At 55.2% G+C, this 24,051-nt stretch overlaps 1 protein-coding gene across 1 annotated transcript in view; it reads left to right on the forward strand.

Moving 5' to 3' along the window:
* ABR (active BCR-related) overlaps positions 1-24,051 on the forward strand; it is a 179,066-nt gene that overhangs the window by 112,530 nt on the left and 42,485 nt on the right. Inside the window, exons 4-10 of the mRNA XM_006095561.3 lie at positions 990-1,175; positions 8,055-8,162; positions 11,093-11,153; positions 16,043-16,095; positions 16,676-16,816; positions 19,260-19,381; positions 21,100-21,265. Of these exons, the coding sequence (XP_006095623.2) occupies positions 990-1,175; positions 8,055-8,162; positions 11,093-11,153; positions 16,043-16,095; positions 16,676-16,816; positions 19,260-19,381; positions 21,100-21,265 (837 nt within the window). The remainder of the gene's footprint in view (positions 1-989; positions 1,176-8,054; positions 8,163-11,092; positions 11,154-16,042; positions 16,096-16,675; positions 16,817-19,259; positions 19,382-21,099; positions 21,266-24,051) is intronic.

A 24,051-nucleotide genomic window follows, 5' to 3' on the forward strand; every position in this document is an offset into this window, starting at 1 on the left:
CAAAATTTAAAAAATTTTTTCCACCTTTAATATAAAACATAAATATAACTCTTTGAGGGTGACTAGAAAAATATAGAAAAATCCATACTAAAGAAAATACAAAACAGACCCGTTATCACACAGTGCTCCTGTTGGGCATGAAAGATGAGGGATGGCTTCAGCTCCCACCCGGCGCCGGGGGACGGCCATGAGTTATTGCCTGTCATCTCACCCTCTCCACCTTCAGGCCGTGGAGCGTCTTGGTGTGGGCAACAGAGATGACAGATAGGTTTCATCTTACATGTCAACCTGGGCATTGAGCAAGAGTCTGAGACTACAGCCAGGCTCAGTGAGAAAGATCACTGTGACCACTCAGTGTCTGCCACAGGGACAGGGAGCGGGACGGTGGCCTGTGTGCCACCTGTTCGCTGTCTCTAGACTCAGTGATGGGAGCTTGAAGTATCAGTACAGCCGAGACTGGTGTTGGGTCTCTTCAAGACTCTACTCCCAAAGTCCTAGGATCATGTTTTCTTTCTCGGTCCCTTCCACTGAAGTGCGACAAGAGCTTATGACCGAGCAGAAGGCTATTGTGGAAAGAAGACGTGGATCCTATGAAACTGAAAAAGCGAGCCTAATACAGGCTGGAGGCCGGGCTCTTCAGGGCATGAGGGGTGGAGGCAATGTGTCCTGGTGTCCCCCTTGGGCCTGGCAGGGCTGCTGGGCCAGGCAGGCTCTGGCTGTCAGGGTCCCTCTCCTTGCAATTGCACATGCTGGGGCCTGTGACAGCAGCTACATCCCACGAACCACACTCAGGTGCCCTGCCGTCCGTGACCTTTTCTAGGCCAGCGGACGCCAACCAGTGGTCCGCAGACCACCAGTGGTCCGTGAGGTCTGAAAGGTTGGCGACCGCTGGTCTAGGCAGAACTCGGACATAAGGGGAGGATAATGGGTGCCCTGGGCCTGCTGACGCTCTGGTTTATCTGCCGCTCTTTTCCCCTCCTCTCTCCCAGCCCATGAAGCCCCTGAAGGCCACAGCCACCACCTCGCAGCCCGTGCTCACCATCCAGCAGATCGAGACCATCTTCTACAAGATCCAGGACATCTACGAGATCCACAAGGAGTTCTACGACAACCTCTGCCCCAAGGTGCAGCAGTGGGACAGCCAGGTCACCATGGGCCACCTCTTCCAGAAGCTGGTGAGTGTCCCGCGGACAGGGGGTCCCTCCCCAGGGCCTCGGTGGAGCTGCTGGTGTGAGTGCGGCCAGTCAGCCCCGCCTCCTGGTCTCCTTGAAGCTTCCTGGGTCCTGGAGGGAAGCCTGGGCCTCTGCTTTATGGGGAACCTGGGTGGGCCTGGTGCCTTGACTCCCAGCCTCCCTTGGTGAAGTCTAGAATGTTCTAGGGATGCTGGAGATGGGCCGTGTGCATCCGTGCTCCTGGCAGGGACTGAGGTTCAGGTCTGCTATCCCTCCGCTGACCAAGGGGCACGTGCCTGGTGGATGGGCAGGAACTGCTCACCTGAGACCTCCCGCACTTGCCACCCTTCAGTGCGGTGTCTGAAATGACGTGTCCGTTGGGGGACTGTCAGTTCCCGCCTGCTCTGAGGACCCTGGAGAGCACTGAGAGCTCAGCCCTCCCAGCGTCGCAGGGGAGGGAAGAGCTGAGGGGGTAGCATTAGTGTTGGGAAAGGCTGGCCGAGGTCTTCTAGTTCCCAGAGCGTCTGCAGCACCTTCTGTCCTCGCTCTGTGTCTGTGTCTGTGTCTGGCTGTGTCCCCTGGAGGACCCTCAGGTCAGAACCACGGGTCCCCCACCTGGCTCTCTCCTGGGCTCATCCCCCATAACTTCTGCCAGCCCAACGGGAAGCAAGGGAGTCAGTGGCCGTTGTTCTCAGGTGTGAATGGTGGGGGGTGGGCAGCAGCACCTCTCTTCCGCCTCCTCCCCACCCCCACCCCCCGCCACCCCCGCGATGGTGGGACTGGTTGAGTGGACAGGCCTCTTTCTTACACTGGAGAAAACTCTTACTTGACTACTCCCAAGGCTTTAAGCTCAGCACGTTCAAAACTGAACTCCTTGTCTCTGAAGTTCTTTGCTGTTCTTCCTGCCTCGTCTCGGTGGGTGCTGCCACTGTCCCATCCTCCATCCACCCGTGACTCCCTTAGACTCCCCACTTGGCACTTGCCCTCCCCCTGCCCCTCCTCCCTCACTCTTACCCAGTCCTCTTCTTTTTTATTTTTAAATCTTTATTGTTGAAAGTATTACATATGTCCTCTTTCTCCCCCATCAACCCCCTCCAGCCCACCCCCACCCCCCGCCCTCCTACCCCACTGTGTGTCCATGGGTTACGCATAAACGTATACGAGGTCTTTGGTTGATTACCACCCACCCACCCATCCTCCCCCGCCTTCCCTCTGAGATTCCGCACTCTGTTCCATGCTCCCATGTCTCTGGGTCCACTCCGTTCATCAGTTTATTTTGTTACTTAGATTCCACATATGAGCGAGATCATGTGACACTTGTCTTTTGTCGGACTGACTTATTTCACTTAGCATGATACTCTCCCTCCATGCTGCTCAAAGGGTAAGAGATTCTTCTTTGTTACTGCTGCATAGTATTCTATGTTTAAAGGTTCCACAGCTTTTTTATCCACTCATCTACGGATGGGCACTTGGGCTGTTTCCAGACCTTAGCTATTGTAAATTGTGCTGCTATGAACGTAGGGCTGCATACTTTATTTTTCATTGGTGTTTCAGGTTTCTTAGGATCTATTCCTAGAAGTGGGATCACTGGGTCAAACGGCAGTTTCATATTTAATTTTTTGAGGAAACTCCATACTGTTTTCCATAATGGCTGTACCAGTCTGCATTCCCACCAGCAGTGCACTAGGGTTCCCTTTTCTCCACATCCTCGCCAGCCACAGTCCACTTCTTTCATGCTCATGGCCACCTGCTTCCCTCCACCAGCTCTGGGGCCCTCACCTGGACCGCAGCTGTAGCCTCATGAGTGGCTCCTGCCTCCAGGCCCACCTCCCCATCCACCTCCCACATCTACCTAATAGGAGAGTTATTGAGAGTCATCGAAACTCCTGGCCAGGCCTGCCCTGCTTAAATCCCTTCCGTGGCTGCCCTTGCCCACTGGATGAAGACTGGGCGCTGAGAAATGGTTAGGAGACCCTTCAAATGCAATCCTCTGTCCACACCGGGCTTTTGGCTGCAGCCGCTCCCTCCTCCCCCTGCCCCCTGTGCCCCTGACACTGAACTTTCTCAGTTCACACTGCGGGCACTCTTGACCTCTCTCTACTTGTGGCTCTAGCTGCCTGAAATATCCTTCCCTCTCTGGTCTGGCTTCTTCCCGTCAGTTCCCAGCTTAGAGGTGACCTCCTTGGAGAAGCCCTCCCCACATGCAGCCCCTATGGTATCCCCTCAGTGAGCACTATAACTGCCTGTCTCCCCAAAACCATAAGCTCATTAGACCCCCAGAACCAGCCCAGTGCTGAATGAATGAGTGAATAAGTGGATGAATGAGTGAGTGAGTGAGTGAGTGAGTACGTACACTGGGACTAGGGAGAACGTGGAAGGGATTGAGGGAGACGGCACAGGGTGTGAGGTCTGTCCTGAGAGACCAGCAGTGCTATAGGGACAAGCACAGCTTCTAGAGCAGCGGTTCTCTACCTGTGGGTCGCGACCCCTTTGGGGGTCGAACGACCCTTTCACAGGGGTCGCCTAAGACCATCGGAAAACACATATATAATTACATACTGTTTTTGTGATTAGTCACTATGCTTTAATTATGTTCAATTTGTAACAACGAAAATACGACAGAACCTAGAGATAGAACCTAGAGACAGAACCTAAAGAGAGAACCTAGCGAGAGAACATGGCAAAAGATCCTGGACAGAACCTGGCTACAGAACTTCACTGGAGAACCTAGCGAGAGAATATGGCTACAGAATCTGGCGGGAGAACCTTGCTATGCTGATCAACTGAACGCAGCCTCCATGTCATTCCTTCTTCGCCGACTCCGTCCACACCTTTGGGGACCCCTGGACCTGCTGGGGTTGGACCCCAGCAGATGAAGGCTGCGCAAGGGACCAAGGTGCCAACATGGGGTCAGCTGAAAAAGTTAACAATTGAGGCCCAGCAGATGGTAGAAAAGCAAGAAGTGGAAGCTACTCCCTCAACCATGATTCTGGCTATGTTAGCATTGGTCAGCTGCCAGTCTTGCACAGCCAAGTTCGAGGACTCTGAGTAAATCAGCAAAAGAAACTTTCATTTAGCAGAAAAATGTTGCTGTAGTTTGATTTCTCTCTTATTGCTTTGTTGCATTGGCATTGTTTTGTTAATAGCCAGAGCTTTGTTCTTGATGTTTAAGTTTTACTTTCAATATAGTAGCTTAAAAATAAAAGAAGGCTGAGATGTAGGGAGTGTCTATAGGGTTAAGCCTCGGACTGACCTGTTGGCAAAGCCACAAACAAGTCCCAGCTTAGAGGTCACAGCCCTCTTAGCATAATTAAGCTTGACCTTATGATGCTCCCTAGATCCTATCTGGGTAGCTAATGGCTACAGGAGTGCAGCAAGTGCTGCCAAAACAAGTGAAACTCACAAGAACATTGTAACTATGGTGACCACTACCTTGTTTACCTCTGGCTATAGAATAAAGGCTCAGCTTGCCCTCTAGGTCTCTCTCTGTGGCCTCAGCCAGGCACAGGAGGTCCACCTAGACCCAGCTTAAAAAAAAACACAAAAAAAACAACGAAAATACATCCTGCATATCAGATATTTACATTACGATTCACAACAGTAGCAAAATTACAGTTATGAAGTAGCAGCGAACATAATTTTATGGTTGGGGGTCACCACAACATGAGGAACTGTATTAAAGGGTCGCAGCATTAGGAAGGTTGAGAACCACTGCTCTAGAGGAAGGTCACAGCTGGGTTTGCATCCGGGTTCTGCCACAGATTGAACCTGTAACGTTAGGCAACTCACGGCAACCTCTCTGTGACTTGGATTCCTCATCTGTAAAAGTGAGGACAGTAAAAGTATTCATCTCATTGGACTCTTGGGAGGAATACCTGGAAAGTGCTGGGGACAGGGCCTGGAACATAGTCCGTTAGTAAATACTCACTAGTTAGCCATTATCATGACTGTCGTTGTTGTTATTATCACTATTATTATTATTATTATTATTATTATTATTAATATTAGGAAGAGGCCCCCTAGAAGGTGTTGTTGCAAGAGAATTCCACGCTTCTGCTTCTGGCAGCCCCAGAGTGCTCCCCAGTTCAGGGATGGCGAACGCCCAGTCATCACTCCGGCCGGGTCCCAGGAGCCTGAGCTACTCTCGTGGGGCAGCCTCACTTTAGACCTCAGGAGGCAGAAGAGACCAAATGAGCGGGTGGGAGGTGCACACCCCGGAGCAGAGTGGAAGGGCTGTCTCTGTTTGGTCACTTGGACCCTGCTGTCACCAGGGACTCCCTTCTGGTCCCAGCTCCATGGGCCTGGTCATGGGTGTGCTCCCCAACCTCCCTCCCCCAGCATCACAAACACATCTGAAGCCCCTGGGGCTGCAAGTGGGGGAGGGCCGGGCGGGGCCGGGGGCAGGCCGGGGCATCTGGAGGCAGTTGCTTTTTCCGCTGGTCTCCAGGTACTTGATTATCCATCGTGGAGAGAAGGGAATTAGCGTCTCTGCTGTTTGTTTTATGAGATCACCCCGGTGCCCAGCTGCTGTTTCCAAGCAACATCTACTTCCCAGCCAACAGCGCTGGCAGGCCGGGCCTGGGGCCTGTAGGGGAGGGTGTCCCATGGAGGTGACGGTGCCTGGGATGGCCGGTGACCCTGCGTTCGGGCCTCTGCCCGGGCTCTTGCTTCTGGCTCCCCTCCTGCTACTCCCGGAGGCGGTGGGATGGGAGGGTCGTGTTGCAACCTGGGCACCTGCCTTTCTTCTTCTCCTGGGAAAGGGGAGAGGACAATGCATATCGGGAAGAAGAATAGCAATGATTTCTACTCTGGTTTAGGAAGCAACTGTCTAGCACATTCCCGTAGCTTGAGACACCAGTGGGCCAGCACTTCCCCTGGAAAAGGAAACGAACTCCATCCCTTCCTGCCTCTCCCCATGATGATTTTTTTTTTTTTAAGTCTGGCCTGTCTGGGGGCTGAGACCTGCATGGCTCTGATCTTGTCTTCTCTATAAGCCTCCTGGTTCTCACTTTCCCCTCTGGCTTTCCTGGGCCCCGCCACCAGCTTCCTCGTGCTCTGTGTCTGCCCAGGCTGCTCCAGGCCCCTGGCCTCACCTCTTTGGGTCCTTGAGGAGCGCACGGATTCTGCAAAAAAAACTGAGTGGTCCAGGGTAGGGCTTAGAGGCAGGCACTTTCCCCAGCACTTGGGTAGGAGCCCTGAGGAAGCCCCACAGAAGCGGAGCCAGCTTGCTATATCACTGAAAAAAATTTAAACCAGAAAGTCTGGAGAATAATGTAGCTAACAACTGTATGCTCCCCTACCAGAATTAACAGGTGTTAAGCTCTGGAGATATATGGCAGAACTTCTTTTTTTTTTTAATCTTCACTGGAGGATATATTTTTTTAAATTAATTTTTAGAGAGAGAGGAACGGGGAGGGGGAGAGAGAGAGAGAGAGAGAGAGAGAGAGAGAGAGAGAGAGAGAAACATTGATGTGAGAGAAACATTGTTCAGTTGTCTCCCATACGTGCCCTGACCGGAAATTGAACCCGCAATCCTTAGGTGTATGGGACAATGTTCCAACAACTGAGCCACCCGCCGGGGCTATGGCAGAACTTTTTAAGTAAAAAAAAATAGAGCAAAAAAGAAAAAAAGCATTACAGATGAAGATGCAGTCCGTCCCCTTCCCCTTTCCTCTTGTCCTTCTCTTCCACCTAGAGCAGCTGCTGGCAGGCATTTGACAGGTAGCCTTCTAGGCTACAGTTTGTGTTTTTGCTACATATCTGTATCTTTTTATGGCATTGCACGTACTTTTTAAATAATATTTATATTTTGCAATTCAGTCAGCATTTGTTTTGAAGCTTGTCGGTGCTGCTACTCCCGAGGGCAGTGGGATGGGAGGGCTGGGTTCCAGCCTGGGCACCCAGCCTTTATCCTTCTCGTGGGAGAAGGGACGGGAAGATGCATTAGGACCCTTGCCTGGTGCTGATTTATACCCCACAAGCAGCATGTAAAAGCTCCTATTTCCCCACATTCTTGCCAACCCTTGATACCATTAAATTTTGGCCAGATGGATGGGTGTGAAATGGTATTTTATTGCAGTTTTAGCTCTCGTGTCCACCCTTTGCTCCCTTAAGAGGAAGTGCGCACGCACAGCACAGAGAACGCTTTCCGTAAATATTTGAGGGACTGAGTGGCTGATCCTCGGTTTCCCCTTTTGCAGAAAGGGATGGTGGCATCTGTTCTGCCTCCCAGAGGAGGCGAGGCTCTGTGTGGTCACGAGTCGTGCAAAGCTCTGCGTTAGGTTCAGTGTGACACACGTGCACGTGTGTAGGGAGGCAGGGCCCCTGGCTCCTCAGAGGCCGAGGGCAACGGGACAGGGACCTAGAGGCTGAGGGAAGTGGGGACTGTGCCTTTAAATGCAGTCCCTCACTCTTAGCATGGGGAGCGGAACCCTGAGCAGGCCACACCCACACGTGCCCACCCCACTCCTCCTCTGCCTCTCCCTGCTCCCGCTAATTCCAGAATGTGAGAGAGGCGTGAGGCATCAAGGGGCTTCAAACCCTGAGAGACCTTGATGATGCTAAATAAAGCCAAATGCTGCCGATGAATTGGATTTCTAGCGTGCCAACAAAGACCCTATCCTGCTCCCCCTAATCCCCAGCACCCCCTTGTTAACCTTATTGGCTGAGCTAGTTTCCATGGAAACTGTCAAGTTCAGAGGGATACTGTGGTAGATGCATCCCGCCTTCCCGCTCTGTCCCCAGCTAGCCCCTTGGAGCCGAGTTAGAAGTTTGAGCACTGAGGGAGCTCCAGGTGCTCTGGTTAAGCTCTCATCCATTCATTAATCCTCTCTCCCCACCCCACTCCCGCCCTCCTCTCTCCCTCCTCTCTCTCCCCCGCAGGCCAGCCAGCTTGGCGTGTACAAAGCGTTTGTGGATAACTACAAAGTCGCTCTGGAGACCGCGGAGAAGTGCAGCCAGTCCAACAACCAGTTCCAGAAGATCTCCGAGGTGGGCAGCTCCCTGCACAGCCGACCCCTGACTCAGGGCCTTCCAGCCTTTGGGCCTCTCCTTTCCTGCTTTCCGGTTAGGGCAGCGGTTCTCAACCTGTGGGCCGAGACCCCTTTGGCGGTCGAACGACCCTTTCACAGGGGTCGCCTAAGACCATCCTGCATATCACATATTTACATGACGATTCATAACAGTAGCAACATTACAGTTATGAAGTAGCAACGGAAATAATGTCATGGTTGGGTCACAACATGAGGAACTGTATTTAAAGGGCCAGAAGGTTGAGAACCACTGGGTTAGGGGAACGGTTCCCCGGATGGGTCCCCCTTAGCCTGACATTTGCTTTCGTGCACTTGACATTTACCCTCTTCGTGTAAGAACACCAGTTTGTTTGATTTTTTTTGTCGTTGTGTTGTAGGTTTTTCTGTGTTAGAACAGAGGAGGCAAAAAAATAAAAATAAAAGCAAAGGAAAAAGGCAGTATTTCCCACACGGCAGTGACCTTGAGCAAGTCACTTCCCTTCCTTTGTCTCTATAGAAGGAGGTGTCTGGATTCCTCCACCTCGTGCCAGACTTGCTTGGTAAAAACCACAGGGACACAGGCACCTTCCCGGGAAATTCAGACCAGAAGGTTTGGGGTGGGGCCCAAGAGTCTGTTTTTAATAAGCTTCCCGGGTGATTTTTGTGTCAGGAAGATTGGAGGAAGTCTGGGCCAGGTGGTCTTTTCAGATCCTTGCAACCCCACACACAGAGAGGACGGGGCCGCATCGGTGGAGAAGTTGCAGATCCTCTAGCTCAAGCATGTCGAGCTCCCGGCGGCGGGCCGCATGTTTGAAACAAGCTTGCTCTAGCTGGGCATACGCCTGTCCCTGCTGCTGCAGCTCAGCCTCCCCTCCGTGCTCCTCCCCTCCGCGGGGCAAAGATGTGGCATTGTCCGCCATCGCCATTTCTGTCTCTCCAGGAAGTGGCAGGGTGGGCTCTCGGAGCCTCCGGGAGCACAGCTCAGCTCACCCTTTTAGCCAGAAAGATATCAGTGACAGCCCCAAGCCGCTGGCCTCGCAGGCCGAGCACCGAGCTCCGGGCTCCGGGCTAGAGGACCTCGGGTCCCAGGGGTGGGGAGCTCCGTCTGCAGTTCTGGAGGCCCTGCCTCACCGTCCCCTCGGGACCCTTTGCTTTCTCGTCTCGGCTCTGATGCCAGGAACGTTGGTGAGATGCAGCATAGTTTTCATGAAATGTCTGGAGTTATGGGTTATAAGTTTGAAACTGACCTAGAGGCAGCACAAGAGTCGGACGGTGGGAGCTGAAAATGTGAAATGGGTCACCAGTAAAAGCCGGATTGGAAACATGGGCGCTTGGATCGGTGGCCACCTTGGGCTTGTGGAACCCAGCTACCGGGGGCAGCAGGGGGCTGGGCTCAGGTTCTTCTCCCAAACCCAGGGGTCAGGGAGTCACCCTGAGCCTCAGAAGACGCAGCGAGGCGTAGGGAAGTCCCTCTGTGCTGAGTCACGAGGCCGGAGACACGGTGCTTCCCCTCACGGCTCCCAGTTCTCCTGGGAACAAACTGGATTCCCCCCCACCCCCCCGCCCCGTTCAGAGAGGCCTGCCATGGGTGCCTGGGTGCCTGAGCCCTATATGGCCCACAGGGGGTCTCCTCTTAGCCTGGGCTGACTGCCCATCCTCTGTGGTCAGCAGAAGCCCTTGCTCACCCCCAAGCCCCTCTCGAAGCCTGCTGGCTCCAAGGGCAGAGGCAGGCCCATGGTCCGAGGCCAGTGGCTTCTCACCCTGGCTGATGGGCTGACACTGGCGTTTCCTCCTGGCGCTGCCACTTAATTACTGCAATCAGGCCCTCCTCTCTCCACGGCACGAGTGACGTCATACCTCTGGGCTGCACTGGAGTGGGGGGCCCGAGGAAAATTCCTAAAGCTGGGAATCCAGACTCCAGCCAGAGATGGCCTTGAGGAGCTGGGTACCCCCTTCTCCCTTCTGTCTGGGCATCTCCTCCCCCCAGGCAGAGCGGGCAGTATCACCCGGTGCCTGACCTTGGCCTCACCTCACTCCCGCCTTCCCCCCACCCCCGTTGGAGGCCCCGACTCTGTGCACTCAGCCCTGGAAGTGGGGATTGCATTACAGCTCCAGTTACAGGCCACACTGGCCCGTTAGCATGGGCTGGAGCTGGGCCTCTCTAAGGGCAGATAAAGAGGTTTGGCTCAGATAAGCTGCCGGGGAGTCTGTCTCCAGCCCTCACCGCCCGTCACTTTGCAGGGGACCCAGGGGGTGTTGGCTCTTCCTCCCTTGCAATTTCCTCTCTAAGGCCTAGCGCAGGCTCCAGAGGGTGGGGAGTGTCGGGTGGGGTGGGGGCTGGGTGAGTCTCCCCCCATAAGGGTAAGGTGGAGCTCGGACTGCCCTGGGGACTCGGCCTCTTGGCCCCAGTGCACCACCCCCATGTCCCCCCTGTTCTGTGCAGATGTGTGGGACCCCTCACTCCTTCTCCCAAGAGCTGCTCATGCCCCCAGGAGCAGCTGGTGTGCCAGCTGCTTGTCCAAACAAACCCTGTGTGCCCTGGGCTGTGTGCACCCCTAAGTGTGGGCTGGGTGGGGGCGGGGCCCTGCTCCTGCCACCACTCATTCTCTGGAAGTTGCAGGGGAGGGCCTTGGGGACAGGTCCGAGGAGCACCATTATGGAAATCCAGTCTGTTACCTAGAGCCCCCCCTGCCCACACCCTGCTGCTGGCCTCCACGAGGCTCCCGGGGACCGTGGGTGTGCACAGGGCGTCCAGGTGACAGCCAGGCAGAGGGAGGCTCTCGCCTGTTGGTCTGTGTCTCTCCTACGTTTCGTACCCCTGGATGTCCGATCATTCTTTGCGCCCTGCTCACAGTGGGTGGGCAGGCTCCAGGACGGGCCAGGCAGTGATTCCTCTCCTCTGTTTGGCAGGAACTCAAGGTGAAAGGTCCCAAGGACTCCAAGGACAGCCACACGTCGGTCACTATGGAAGGTGCGTGGGGGGGGCAGGCTGGTTAACAGTCGCCGTCCTTTGTCTGGCTTTGTGGACGACGGTGCCCTGCTTGTGTGAGCGTGTGCACGTTCGTGTGTGAGGGTGTGTGAGCGCGCACACAAGGAATCAGCCTCTGTCCCCGGCAGCCAGCCAGCTACAAACGTGCTCCTCCTTAGGAAGCCAGCGACAGCTAGCTCCCCTCCTCCCCCTCCTCCCGCGTGCTCCTCTCCCTCCCCTTCCCTCCCCTCCTCTGTTCTCCCCTCCCCTCTCCTCCCCTCCCCCTTGCTAGAGGAGCACTCTGAAGCGGCTGCTTGATTCCGGAGGCTGTGCAGCAGCAGCGTGCAAGGTGGCTGAGTGGCTGGGCTGCTGATGGGAGCTGGGAAGCGATGGCCACAGGCTCCCGCCGTGGGGACAGAGGCTGCCATGGAAATTCTCCTCATCATCCGCTTCTGCTGTAACTGCACCTATGGTAACCCAGGCTCCCTCTCATGGGAGGTGCTGTGTCTTCCCACCTTTGGGGGGCTGGCTGGAGTGGGCTTAAATGTGGCCGTCAAGGTTTGGGGAGCAGCAGGGAAGGGAGGGGACGCAAGTGGCTGGATCTCTGTTCTGGCCAGCTTCCAGCCTGAGATTGAAGTCTGGGGGCCACTCCGGGCAGGGATGGTTTAGAAATGGAGGGGCCAGGCTAGAAGGTCCAGGTACCACCCCCCCCACCCCCCACCCCCACACACACCCCCAAGATCGGCGAGGAATTGGTGGCTTAGCTTGAGAGGCTGTGTGCAACTTCCTGGAGAGGCTGTTAAGGACAGAAAGTGACAAGACTGTACCCGCGGGTGTGGCAACCTGGGCTGGAGAGGGGTCCTCGGGGCCAGTCGGAGAATGACAGGTGGCCTGGGCAGCAGTGCCCTGCGCGGGGAGGGTGCCAGCCCCTGGGAGAGTGAGAAGTTGGGAGTTTCTTTGTTTCCAGGGAGAGGAGAGGAGGCTGAGCGGCCAGGGTATTGTGTGCTCAGAGCGCACATGCTCCTAGAGGAGATGGTCTCTCCCCTCAGAACAGGGCGGTGGGGAGAGCGGGGAGGGAGGGGAGGGAGGGGGTTTCTGGCCACGGGAGACCTGGGGCCGAGGTCTTGGCACTTAGTGGCAGGGAATGCTGGCGGGCAGGGGGCGTGGCAGCCGAGTGCTTTGTGAAGGTCGCTCACCCACCTTACAATGGAAGGGATCGGAGTACTATCCTCTTTGCCGTTTTTTTGTGTGTGTTTTTTCCAGCCAGGGCGCCCTGGGACAGGCACATGCTGTCAGCCAGGCTCTGGCTCTAAGGAGGCTGATGTGGGGCTAGGCAAGCAGGTGGCGGAAGCCGGGTCCTGTTCTCGGAGGCAAGAGTCGCCTTTGGTCTGACCCAGGCTGCCTTTGGCAGGGGCCCGGGGTCCAGTGTGACTGCTGGGCGCCGGTGTTGGAATGGCCCTCTCTTCCCTCCCACCAGGCGTTTTGTGTCTGCACCCTTCCCGGTCACTTTGCTTTCACATCTCCGTGGTAACCTGGAGCTCCTTGTCAAAGGCTGAAGGGGGTGGGTACAGGTACAGTTCGCTGGAGGAGAGACGATGGGGCGTCCTGGGCTCTTTCCCAGAGACCTCTGTGCCTAGCCTTCTCCTGGGTCCTGTGTCCAGGACTGCTCGTGATGGAGGCAACCCTGGGCAGCTTCTTCGGGGAGTCTGGTCACTGGGCAGAAGCTGCCCTGGGCGCCGGTCCCTTAGCTTAGATTCGGACAGGCCAGGGTTGAGCGGAGCGTGGACTTGAACTAGCCTGTTTGAAGATCAGAGGGAAATGCGCTTTTGATCTGGCCTAGGGGTTGGTCAGATCTCAGCTCTGCCTCCCTGAAAGGGAGGGGTCAGCCCTTGGCTTCCTCTTTCCTCCCCAAAAGGAAGCTTCGTCTTAGTGACCCAGGCCTGGGACCTGCACTTCAGGGTTCCTCCGGCCCCTGCGATGCTGCCTTTGAAGTCAGCGTCGTCGTCACCGTGGGGAGTGAGGAGTGAATGCGCCCTTGCTGAGCACACTGTTCAGAATCTTCTCGGCCCCTGGCCCCTCCCGGGGATGCTGGCTCTGGGGGTCCCACGGAGACTGTGCAACTTGGGGCTCCCTCCGGCGGCGATGTCTGCCTTCGTGGTTATTTGCTGAGCTCTTCGGGGCTCCGTGCCAGATTCTGTGAGGGTGGGGGGGTGTGAAGGGAAGTCATGCGTGGCCCAGGCCCCTAAGGAGGGGGCTCGCCTTGGCAACAAGAGAGGCCGGCTTGCCCGCTCCTTCCGGGTGCAGCTTTCCAAGAGCAAGTTATCTAACTTCCCTGTGCCTTGGAGAAGTTTCCTCATCTGTGAGATGGGGCTAGCGATAATTCCTTCCCTTTTTAGTCCAAGGAAAGCATGCATAGAAGACAGTGCCATCAGACACAGAGCCAGGTCCCCAGCAGGCTAGAGGGAGCCAGCTTGCTCGTGGCAGTGGTCTGACTTGTAGACACTGTGGGTTTTGTTTGCAAAAGCCCTGGTCAGGGAAGGCTTCCTGGAGGAGGGGGAGAGGCAGGTGTTGCAATGTGAACGGTGTCTGTTCTGGGAACAGGCGAGGAGCGGGGAGAGCGGGAGAAGCAGGGGCAGGAAGGCGGCGGGACAGGCGAAGGGGGAAAGGTGGGCTCCGTGCCTGCATGCTCAGGGGAAGCAGGCGTAGCGGAGCCGGGAAAGCATGGACATCAGGCCGCTCTCCCTCCCCTGGTTCCTCCCACATGCGGCTGTGTCCCCCGGGCCTTCTCCCTGCACGTCCCTCTCCCCTCGCTTCCGCCAGCTGCCCTTCCCTCCACACCCCCATCAGGTGGACTTGGGAGGTGACTACAGGCATATTAATAACCCCCGTGAAACCCAACCCACCATTGTGCAGACCTCTGAGCTTAGTCAGAAACCTCTACCCCCCGGGACCCGACCGAGGGACCGAGGGAGCTGACGCCGCACGATCAGCTTTCCCTGAGCGAACGCCAGGCCCGCCCGGGCAGGTGTCCGCTGAACTCGCACTTTCTCTGGGGTCTCTGGGCCGCTCAGGGTGTGATTTCCCCCCGGGATGAGCTGAGCCGCAGGTGGATTCCCTAAACAGCCTCAGGACTGGGTCCCCCCTGGGCTGATGATGGGGCTCTCCCCCCACTGTCCCGGGATACCCCAAGCCTGTCCTGTCCCTTCTGGCTCCCATCGTCCATGGGGAGGGGTTCTAGACGTTGCTAAATGAAGAAAGGGCTACAAATGAGTCATAGGAAGTATGTGTGCATAAAGTAGTGGTTTTCAGTCATTCCTCTATTGGAATTAGCAAAGGCGCTTTTTAAAAATACTGAGCCCTGGCTGGTGTGGCTCCATTGGTAGGAGCATTGTCCTGTACACCGAAAGGTTGTCGGTTCGATTCCCGGTCAGGGCACATACCCAGGTTGTGGGTTCATTCCCTGTTCAGGACAGCAACTGATCAATGTCTCTCTCTCTCTCCCTTTCTTTCCCCCTCTCTCCCTCTCTCCTTTCATCCCTCCCTCCCTTCCTCCCTCCCTTTCCTTTCCTCTCTTTCTAAAGTCAATAAAAACATATCCTCGGGTGAGGATTTAAAAAATGCCGGTCCCCAGGTTCCAGCCGGCGGAGTTTGGGCTTTAGTTGCTGCCGTGAGGAGAGGGAGGCTGGCAGCCGTGTCTTTTAAGAGCTCCCCAGTGATTCGAACGGGCAGCCAAGCAAAGACTGCAGATAAGGCCCGTGGCCCACCACCGAGCCCGTCCTCCCCACAGCCGGCAGACTGTTCCCCAAACGTCTGCTTAGCCACACACAGGGCGGTTCCATCCTGGGCTTTGGGGGACTCTGGTGGTTGGAGGGCTGAGCGTCAGCTCTGAGACCTGTCACAGCCTGGCCCTGTGGGGCACCCCGTCTAGGGTCCTCCTCCCCAAACCGGCATCCTGCCTCATCGCTCCCATGGCCGGAGGACAGAGGTCACGACCCCATGGCCAGAGGCCTCCAGGTGCAGGACCGAGGCCGAACCCCCGTGTGGGAGAGGCCGGCACAGCTGCTCGAGCAGCAGGCAGCTCCGTTGGGAAGTACTGGTCGGCCAGCTGCCGCTTCCACCTGTCTCTGCTGAATCCCAGCCATCCTCGCTCCGTGTCCTGGTCACCAAGGGGTGTGGCGAAGAGGGGCCCTGCTGAGCTTGCGTTTTTCTGTCTCTTCGGAGCTCCCAGAGGCCCCACAGGCATTCCTTCAGGAAATCTCTGCCCCCTCAGCTGCCACTGGCCGCTTGCAGACCCTCTCTGTGGGGAGCTGGCCTGCCTCCCTCAGCCTGGCCTGTTTCGTCGGGGGTTTGAGTGCGTGGAGATGGGTCTCCCCATGGAGAGGAGGCTGACTGTGGGTCAGAGGGAGCCTGCCATTTCCAGCTGTGGTGCCGGGCCGTGGGCCAGAGGAGTCAGAGTGATCAGGCTGGGGGGAGCTGCCCTCCCTGGAGGAGCAGCGTGTCTCCTTCCACATTCCGGGGTCCCAGGTGTGACCCCGAGTGTGCTGGAGCTCTGGAGGGCGAGGCTGGACACAGGGGTGCGATTCGGGAAGGGGCGTATAGAGGAGCACCTGCACCTGCTCTGAGCCCGGTCAGGCCAGGGCAGGTCTAGAGACGGCCCTGGAAGAAATGACATGTGGCGGGAGGGGCCCCGGCTGCCAGGGCTGTGTGTCCGCCTGCCGTGCGGCCTGGCCTGCCTGGGGTGAGCGTGGAGCTGCAGGTTGCTGCGGAACCCGCCTGTGGGGGTGTGTGTCCGTGCGGGGGAGGGAGGCGGGTCGGGGAGCAAGACTGGTTCCTGAGGCCTCAAGCTGCTCCTGACTTCCTGTGTCCTGTCTCCTCCCTGCCCTCCCCGACAGCTCTGCTCTACAAGCCCATCGACCGCGTCACCAGGAGCACCCTGGTCCTGCACGTGAGTGTCAGCCCCTGCACGGCCGGGACCGGTCAGGACCCATGGGAGACCGAGCCCAGGGTGGGAGGTGCTGGAGTCACTGAGAACAGCCCATTTGGGAAACTGGGCGGAGGGTCCCTGGACCCCTGCTTGCTGCCTGGCCTGTGGAAACCACGTCAACCGGGCCAGGGCCTACATATAACTGGGCTACTCAGCTTGACATTTGGCCAGATGCACCCTGGGAGGCAGGCACTTCCTGCCGCCCCACCCCTTGGCTGACGGTCCCCAGTGTCCTGGGAGCAACTGTGGGTGGTCAGATGGGTGTCTCTCCCAGCTGCTGGGTGAGATGAGGCTCCACCTGGCTCCCCCACACCCCAGGGCGAAGAGTAACGACGTCAGCAAAACAAAGACGCACCACTGCCTTCACCCCTGCTGCTGCCCCTAATTTTAGTTCAGATTTTGCAGGCCTGACCGGACTAGAGTGTGGGTCCCTGCGTGCCCCCCTCGGAACTCTTCTAGTGAGAATGGAGTGCTCCCCACTGTCTTCTTATTAAGCCCCAGAACTCCTCTCAACTCACCACCCCACCCCTCTCCTCCCCAGGACCTGCTGAAGCACACGCCCGTGGACCACCCCGACTACCCGCTCCTGCAGGACGCCCTCCGCATCTCCCAGAACTTCCTGTCCAGCATCAATGAGGACATTGACCCCCGCCGGACTGCTGTCACAACCCCCAAAGGGGAGGTGAGCTCAGGACCCAGCACAGCCTCTCACCCGGCAGGCCAGGTCACCCACCCCTGCTCCCCTGACGCTCGGGCACGCCGCCCTGTGCCCCTCCAGCCTGATCCCTCATTCCCAGCCCTGGAGAGGCCTTCGGGCCCGGGGCTAACAGCTTCAAGCCCAGTGTCTCATTCATCTTCATGATCCTCTGCTGCAGCAGAAGGGGAAACTGAGGCCTGGGGAGTCTCTCCAGGTCTGGCACACGATCCCTTAGCCACCGTGTCAGAGCTGGGTTCTTCAGCGGGGATTATCTGTCTGCAAGCCCCATGCATGTCCCCATGCCAGGGACTTGGTGGGCTCTGCCCATCTCATTCTTGAATGCAACCCCCTCATGGGTAGTATGGTGTCCTCAGGCCCAACCTGGACGGCAATGGCTCAGTCTGAGGGAGCTCGGGAGTCGGGGGGAGCTCGGGGAGTCGGGGGAAGTGGGAGCTCCAAGCTGCCTCTGATCAGCCTGCACGAGCAGGTGGGAGAAACTAAGGAGGGAGCCCCATAGCAGGAAAAGCTGGTGGCAGCCAGGTTACTGGGATGTCCCAGGTGGGCACCTAGAGGTGGCACAGCAGTTCCAGTTCCCTGGGGCCCTTCTTGGCAGAAGGGTGGCGGGGGTGGGAGGGCAGTGGAGGGAAGCAATTTGAAGAATCAGAGACAGGTACGGCACGGGTCAGCAGCCTAGCCCACATACAGCCTTCCGGTGCAGGAGAGGTAATGAAGTGGTGGTTAGGAGCGCAGGCTGGCTGGGTTTATGCTCCTTTGTTACATTTACGAGTCCCCAGTGTCTCCTGCGGAGGGAGGGAGGGAGGGAGGGACAGGATCTAGAGAGTGACTAATGGGCTGTCCCCGCGCACAGCTCCCAGCCCTGGTTTGCAAACGCGGGAACAGCACTGGTTTGTTTGACTCCGGGGAGGGAAAGCTCTGCGGAGGGCTCACAGCACTGGCAGTGTCAGATCGTTCCGATGGCGTACCTTCCACAGGCTCACCTGATGTGGTAGCACAGGTGGCTCACGTGGTGTACAACCCACGGAAGGCGGGGACAGATGTGGACAGCCCCGGGATTCTGCTGCTCCTGAGGGTGGCAGGGAGGAAACCGGGAGTCCTGCTCTTGACCATCAGCGCCCAGGTGGGAGGTGGCCGCAGGTTCCCGAGGACACGGCTGCAGCCCCACAGAGGGTGGCCAGGCCTCCCCTCCATCTGGGGCGGGTGAAGAATTGACTCCGAGGTAGCAGCATCAGCAGCCCTGAGAGGGTCTGCAGGTCGAGTCGGACTGAAGCTAGAACGACTTCTTAGGCAGGGTTGTGGGGTGGGGGTGGGGGTGTTCATGCTCCAGGGTAGAGGAATCCGGTCACCGGAGCTCGGGTCCATCTGGGTGGGAGCTGTTGAGAGCTGCGGAAAAGTGTAAAGGTACCATGGTTTGGTTTTGTTTTCTAATCCTCACCCAAGGATATTTTTCCATTGATTTTTAGAAAGAATGGGAGAGAGGGAAAGACAGAGAGAAATATCGATGTGAGAGAAACATTGATTGGTTGCCTCCTGCACGTGCCCCAACCCGGGACTGGGCCGGGAAGGAGCCTGAAACCAAGGTACATGCCCTTGACCAGAATCGAACCTGGGACCCTTCGGTCCGCAGGCCGATGCTCTATCCCAGCCGTGGGCAAACTACGGCCCGTTTGAAATGAATAAAACTAAAAAAAAAAAAAAGACCGTACCCTTTTATGTAATGATGTTTACTTTGAATTTATATTAGTTCACACAAACACTCCATCCATGCTTTTGTTCCGGCCCTCCGGTCCAGTTTAAGAACCCATTGTGGCCCTCGAGTCAAAAAGTTTGCCCACCCCTGCTCTATCCACTGAGTCAAACCGGCTAGGGCTAAAGTTACCATTGTCGATCCACAGAATGTGCTGGGCACTGGGGCCATTTTGCATAAACCAGTTTTGATGATTCCTTCCTTATGGGCTGACATCATCATCCCTCAGTTTAACTGAGATTAAGAGAGGTCAGGGGACTCGCCCGATATCTCAGCTGGGAAGTGGCAGAGTCTAGATCAGGGGTGGGCAAACTTTTTGACTCGAGAGCCACAATGGGTTCTTAAACTGGACCGGAGGGCCGGAACAAAAGCATGGATGGAGTGTTTGTGTGAACTAATATAAATTCAAAGTAAACATCATTACATAAAAGGGTACAGTCTTTTTTTTTTTTTTTTAGTTTTATTCATTTCAAACGGGCCAGATCCGGCCTGCGGGCCGTAGTTTGCCCACGGCTGGTCTAGATTCAAGCCCATGCCCATGTGACCACCAGGCACTGTGGCCCCTCCCTGCAGCCCACCCCCCTGCTGGATGGTGCCCCTAGTGCCTGCTGGGCCCTGGGCTGACCCCCCCTGAGCAGGCGGGCGGGTGTGCATCTCCCTTAGACGCGGCAGCTGGTGAAGGACGGCTTCCTGGTGGAAGTGTCGGAGGGCTCCCGGAAGCTGCGGCACGTCTTCCTCTTCACAGACGTCCTACTGTGCGCCAAGCTAAAGAAGACGTCTGCGGGGTGAGTCTGTGTGAGGCCAGGGTGCGAAGTTGGGGGAGGAACTAGACCAGTGATGGCGAACCTTTTGAGCTCGGCGTGTCAGCATTTTGAAAAACCCTAATTTAACTCTGGTGCCGTGTCACATATAGAAATTTTTTTTATCTTTGCAACCATAGTAAAACAAAGACTTATATTTGTGATATTTATTTTATATATTTAAATGCCATCTAACAAAGAAAAATCAGCCAAAAAAATGAGTTCGCGTGTCATCTCTGACACGTGTGTCATAGGTTCGCCATCACTGAACTAGACCCATCCTGCTGCCCCCTGTAGAACCCCTTTAGCAAGCTGGGGCAATCTGCATAGTTGTTCCTGTTAAAAACATATTAATTAATTCCATTTTACTGCATAGCCTTTTTCTAAAAATAAATTGTTTTTAATTATAAAGATAATATAACCAAATTACAGACAAAAAAACCCATCACCCATCGGAACATAAGCATCAGTCTCCTGCTGCTATATTTCCTTTCGGTTTTTTTTTTTTTAATGTCCTTATGTTTTTTCATATACTTGTAATCAGAGTGAATACCCAATTTGGGGCTCTGCGTTCTCCATTTCACGTCATAAGCATTTTCCCTGTGGCTGCCTAATCTTCATAATCATCGTTTCACTTTCCTGCGTGATGTTACGAGTGGATATGCCGTGATTTCCTTCGGCATTCTTCTTTTATCGGACAGCTCTACGTTTTTGCTAACTACGAGTCAGTGAATATTCATTAAATCCGCTGCTGTCATTTTTGTTGAGTGGTTCTGCCCTGCCAGGTGTCATGACAAATGCTTTGAATAGATTATTTCTCATCGTCCCAACAGCTCTATACAGTAGGTATTATTGTCCGCATCTCACGGACAGAAAAGACTTAGGGTAGTCACAGAAGCTGCCCAAGGTCGCACACCTGCGGGTGGAGGAGATGGGATTTGAACCTCACTCCAGCCTGGAAGCCTGTGTCCACCTCACCTCCATCTCTGTACCTAGTGAGATGGGTCCCCTCTGCGCCACGAGCAGAAAAGGTTATTCAGTATTCACCCCACCTTCTTTCCCCTACTGTGTGCCAAGTACGCTCGCTCACAGTCAGTCCACACGCTAGACAGTGAGTAACACTAAGGGACCAGGATGAGATGTGCAAACCTCGGCTCTGGGGGAGGTGAGAGGAGGAGAGGTTGTCACTCCCTGGAACGAGACCTGAGATTACTCTAAAGCAGAGATGGCCGTCCTGAGCAAGCGCACGAATGCCTTCAGCCCTTTGCCCGTGGCAGACATTACTATGAGCCAGTGCGCTGTTGCACACCGGGCTTGAACGTGGCTTTACAATCCTCCACCCGGTACCCCCTGGGACCTCTATGGATCAGAGTGGGCATTCAAAATAACATTTATATTCCATCTCTAGCCTAAAGGGTAATGAGTGTGAGCTAAGTACAGATAGGCTGGCAGGGAGGGGAGAGTGTGGGGCGGGCAATAGTTAAGTGTGAGGTTTGGGATGCTGCCTGCCCCGGAAGCCTGTCCCTCCCCCCCGTGTGTGGTTCCTGATTGGGCTCCTCGGGGACAAGGGATCGCTTTTGCCTGTGACGAGTTCTCGGTAAACGCTTCTCGGTAAACGCTTCTCGGTGGTTTTAGGGTCTAGCAGTTCAGGCTCAAAGAGCCAAGTTCCTTCTGGCTCATGCCTTCCTCTGGCTTGTGTGCAGGAAACACCAGCAATATGACTGCAAATGGTACATCCCTCTGGCCGACCTCGTGTTTCCGTCCCCCGAGGAGTCGGAGGCCAGCCCCCACGTGCACCCCTTCCCAGACCACGAGCTGGAGGACATGAAGATGAAGATCTCCGCCCTCAAGAGTGAGATCCAGAAGGAGGTGAGCAGAGCCTGGCGTCTGAGCTGGGACAGGAAGTTGGCTGTTTTTATTGGGGGCCCTTTGAACCGGTGTGCGAGGAGAGGTGCGAGGTGCGGGCAGGGGAAGTTGTAAGGGTTGGGAGCCTGATAAGGAGGGAAGATGAAAGAGTAGGAGGCCTCAAGCACAATGCTTAGGGAAAGGCTTTGATGGTGGCAGATTAGCACTGAGCAGATGGAGGCCGGCAGCCCAGGAGTCAGCGCTCAGAATTTAGTGGGGCTAATTACGGGAAATTTCCCGGAGAACAGTGTAAATCAAACACTAGAAAAGGGAAGCAAGAGAAGAAGGCCGTCTTAAGGAAAAGCAGGATGTGTATGAGAGAAAGGACCTGGGAAGCCTCAGACACTGACAGATCAAGGAGGCAAAAACGAAGGAGCGAAGGGCCTTGAATATCAGTTCACGCACTTGGTCTAAAAATGCGCAGAAGCTTGCGCCCTGACAGAGAATTGAGATTCTTGCCAAACACGGGAAACGTTCACCAACACTTAACGTGTATTAGGCTGCAAGTGAAATCTCAATTTTTATTTTAACTTTTTAAAATATATTTTTATTGATTTCAGAGAGGAAGGGAGGGAGAGGGGAGAGAGAGATAGAAACACCTATGATGAGAGAGAATCATGGATTGGCTGCCTCCTACACACCCCACACTGGGGATCGAGCCCACAACACAGGCCTGTGCCCTGACTGAGAATCAAACCATGACCTCCGGATTCATAGGTCAGTGGTCGGCAAACTCATTAGTCAACAGAGCCAAATATCAACAGTACAACGATTGAAATTTCTTTTGAGAGTCAAATTTTTTAAACCTAAACTATATAGGTAGGTACATTATCATTAACTTAATTAGGGTACTCCTAAGCTGGCCTTTCCTAAAAACGTCCTCAATCTGATTGAGGTACGTTCGCTGAGGTCGACCCCTTCCAACTCTCCCATCCACACTCGTCTTGTATGCTTGTTTCGTCTATCTCCTTTCCGAAAACCGACTTCTGCACATGGGCCACGAAGTTTCAATCGCACTGTACGTATGCACCCGCATGTGGTATTCTGTGGAAGAGCCACACTCAAGGGGCCAAAGAGCCGCATGTGGCTCGCGAGCCGCAGTTTGCCGACCACTGTCATAGGTCAGCGCTCAACTACTGAGCCACACCGGCCGGGCAGAAATGTCAATAAAAAATAAAAAAATTGGTAGCATACCAGTTATGTTCACAGATCACAGTGCAGTAAAACTAGAAATCAACAATTAGAATGTACTTAAGGGTAAGCCTAGAAAGCTAAAACTTTCAGGGTACGGAGGAAATCAAAATTGCAACTGCAGACTGTTTAGAACTGCAGGAACATGAGCGCACCACATGTCAGAACCCATGGGATGTAGCCACAGTGCCATTTTCAGGAAAATGCAGCCTTAAATTCATGTATTTGAAAGCACCCAGGAGGAGCCTGCCCCATAAATGGCAGGTGGGGCATGGAGGGGCTTGTTTGGTTGGCCTGATCTCTTCCTCACCCATCCAGGCTCTGCTGGGGCCCTCACCTCCTCCGGGGAGCCTTCCCTGATAGCTACCCACTGCAGTTTGGGTTGGGTGCCCGACTTCCTGGTTCCTGATGTTTGCCTCTTTGCTTTATAGGTACTGCTTTCCCTCACTCAATAGGCTTTGAACTCTAGCGAGAGACTCTGTTAATTCAGTTATGTTCCTAGTCCTTGACACCTCATAAATCGTTGCTTCCTGAAGGATTGTTGAGGAATACAGAGCAGATGGCCTCTGAGGATCCTTTCAGCTCAGACACCTCTCCTTGAACAGGGGAGAAGCCCCTAGTAAAACCCCAGGGGCACTGGGACTGAGGGTCTGACTGGGGTGCATCCATCCAGAGGGAGCAGCCTGACCAGCACACGTGTCCTCCCTCTGAATGGCCAGGCTCGACCGCCTCAGTGGAGCCTGTTTCCCCGTCTAGCACTGCCCACCATCCCCACCCAGGGGCGTCCTGCAGGCCTGTTCCTCACCTGGTCCTGGGAGCCGCAGGCTTTGTGCCTGCACTCCTGCCCCAGGTGTGTGGGTGTGGCCTTCTGCTCAATCAGTGCTGCCTGAGCTCCTCTGGCTGCTGGCTGCTGGCTGCAGCCAGACGCCGCCCAGGGTTCCTCACGGTGGAGGAGACGGATACGCCCATTAGGACCACATGTGACACACGTGATAGGAGTCAGTGGCGAGGCACAACAAAGTCGTTCTCTGAGTCACAGAAAAAGCAGGTTTACTTTTAAAAAAAGTGTTTTTATTCATTTTTAGAGAGAGAGAGAGTGAGAGAAACATCAGTTGGCTGCCTCCTGCATACCCGCTACTGGGGATTGAGCCTGCAACTCGGGCATGTGCCCTGACCGGAAATCGAACCCGCAACCTCTCAGTGAATGGGACGATGGTCAACCAACTGAGCCACACCGCCCAGGGCAAAATATTTACTTTTTTAATAACATGTTTTGAACTTAGGCAACCCTGGCTTGTTACAGGGACAGGTCACAATACCAGAGCGTGTAGAATACAGCTGATCATCGCCCAGCCCCCTTGTTAGCAGTTCGAGGTGCATTCTGCTAGTCTTCTGTGCTTATGCTGCACGCACAGCACGCCTGTGTGTATTTTAATGAGACTAGGTTACAGGTGCTGTTTTGCCATGTAAGTTTTTCACCTAACAGTGCACCTTAGAGCTCTCTGGGCCTGGCACAGCCTTTCTAACAGCTGCATCCTATTCTCTTGCTTGATTGCACA

The sequence above is a fragment of the Myotis lucifugus genome, unplaced genomic scaffold (genome assembly GCF_000147115.1).
Source record: "Myotis lucifugus unplaced genomic scaffold, Myoluc2.0 scaffold_157, whole genome shotgun sequence".
NCBI lineage: Eukaryota > Metazoa > Chordata > Mammalia > Chiroptera > Vespertilionidae > Myotis > Myotis lucifugus.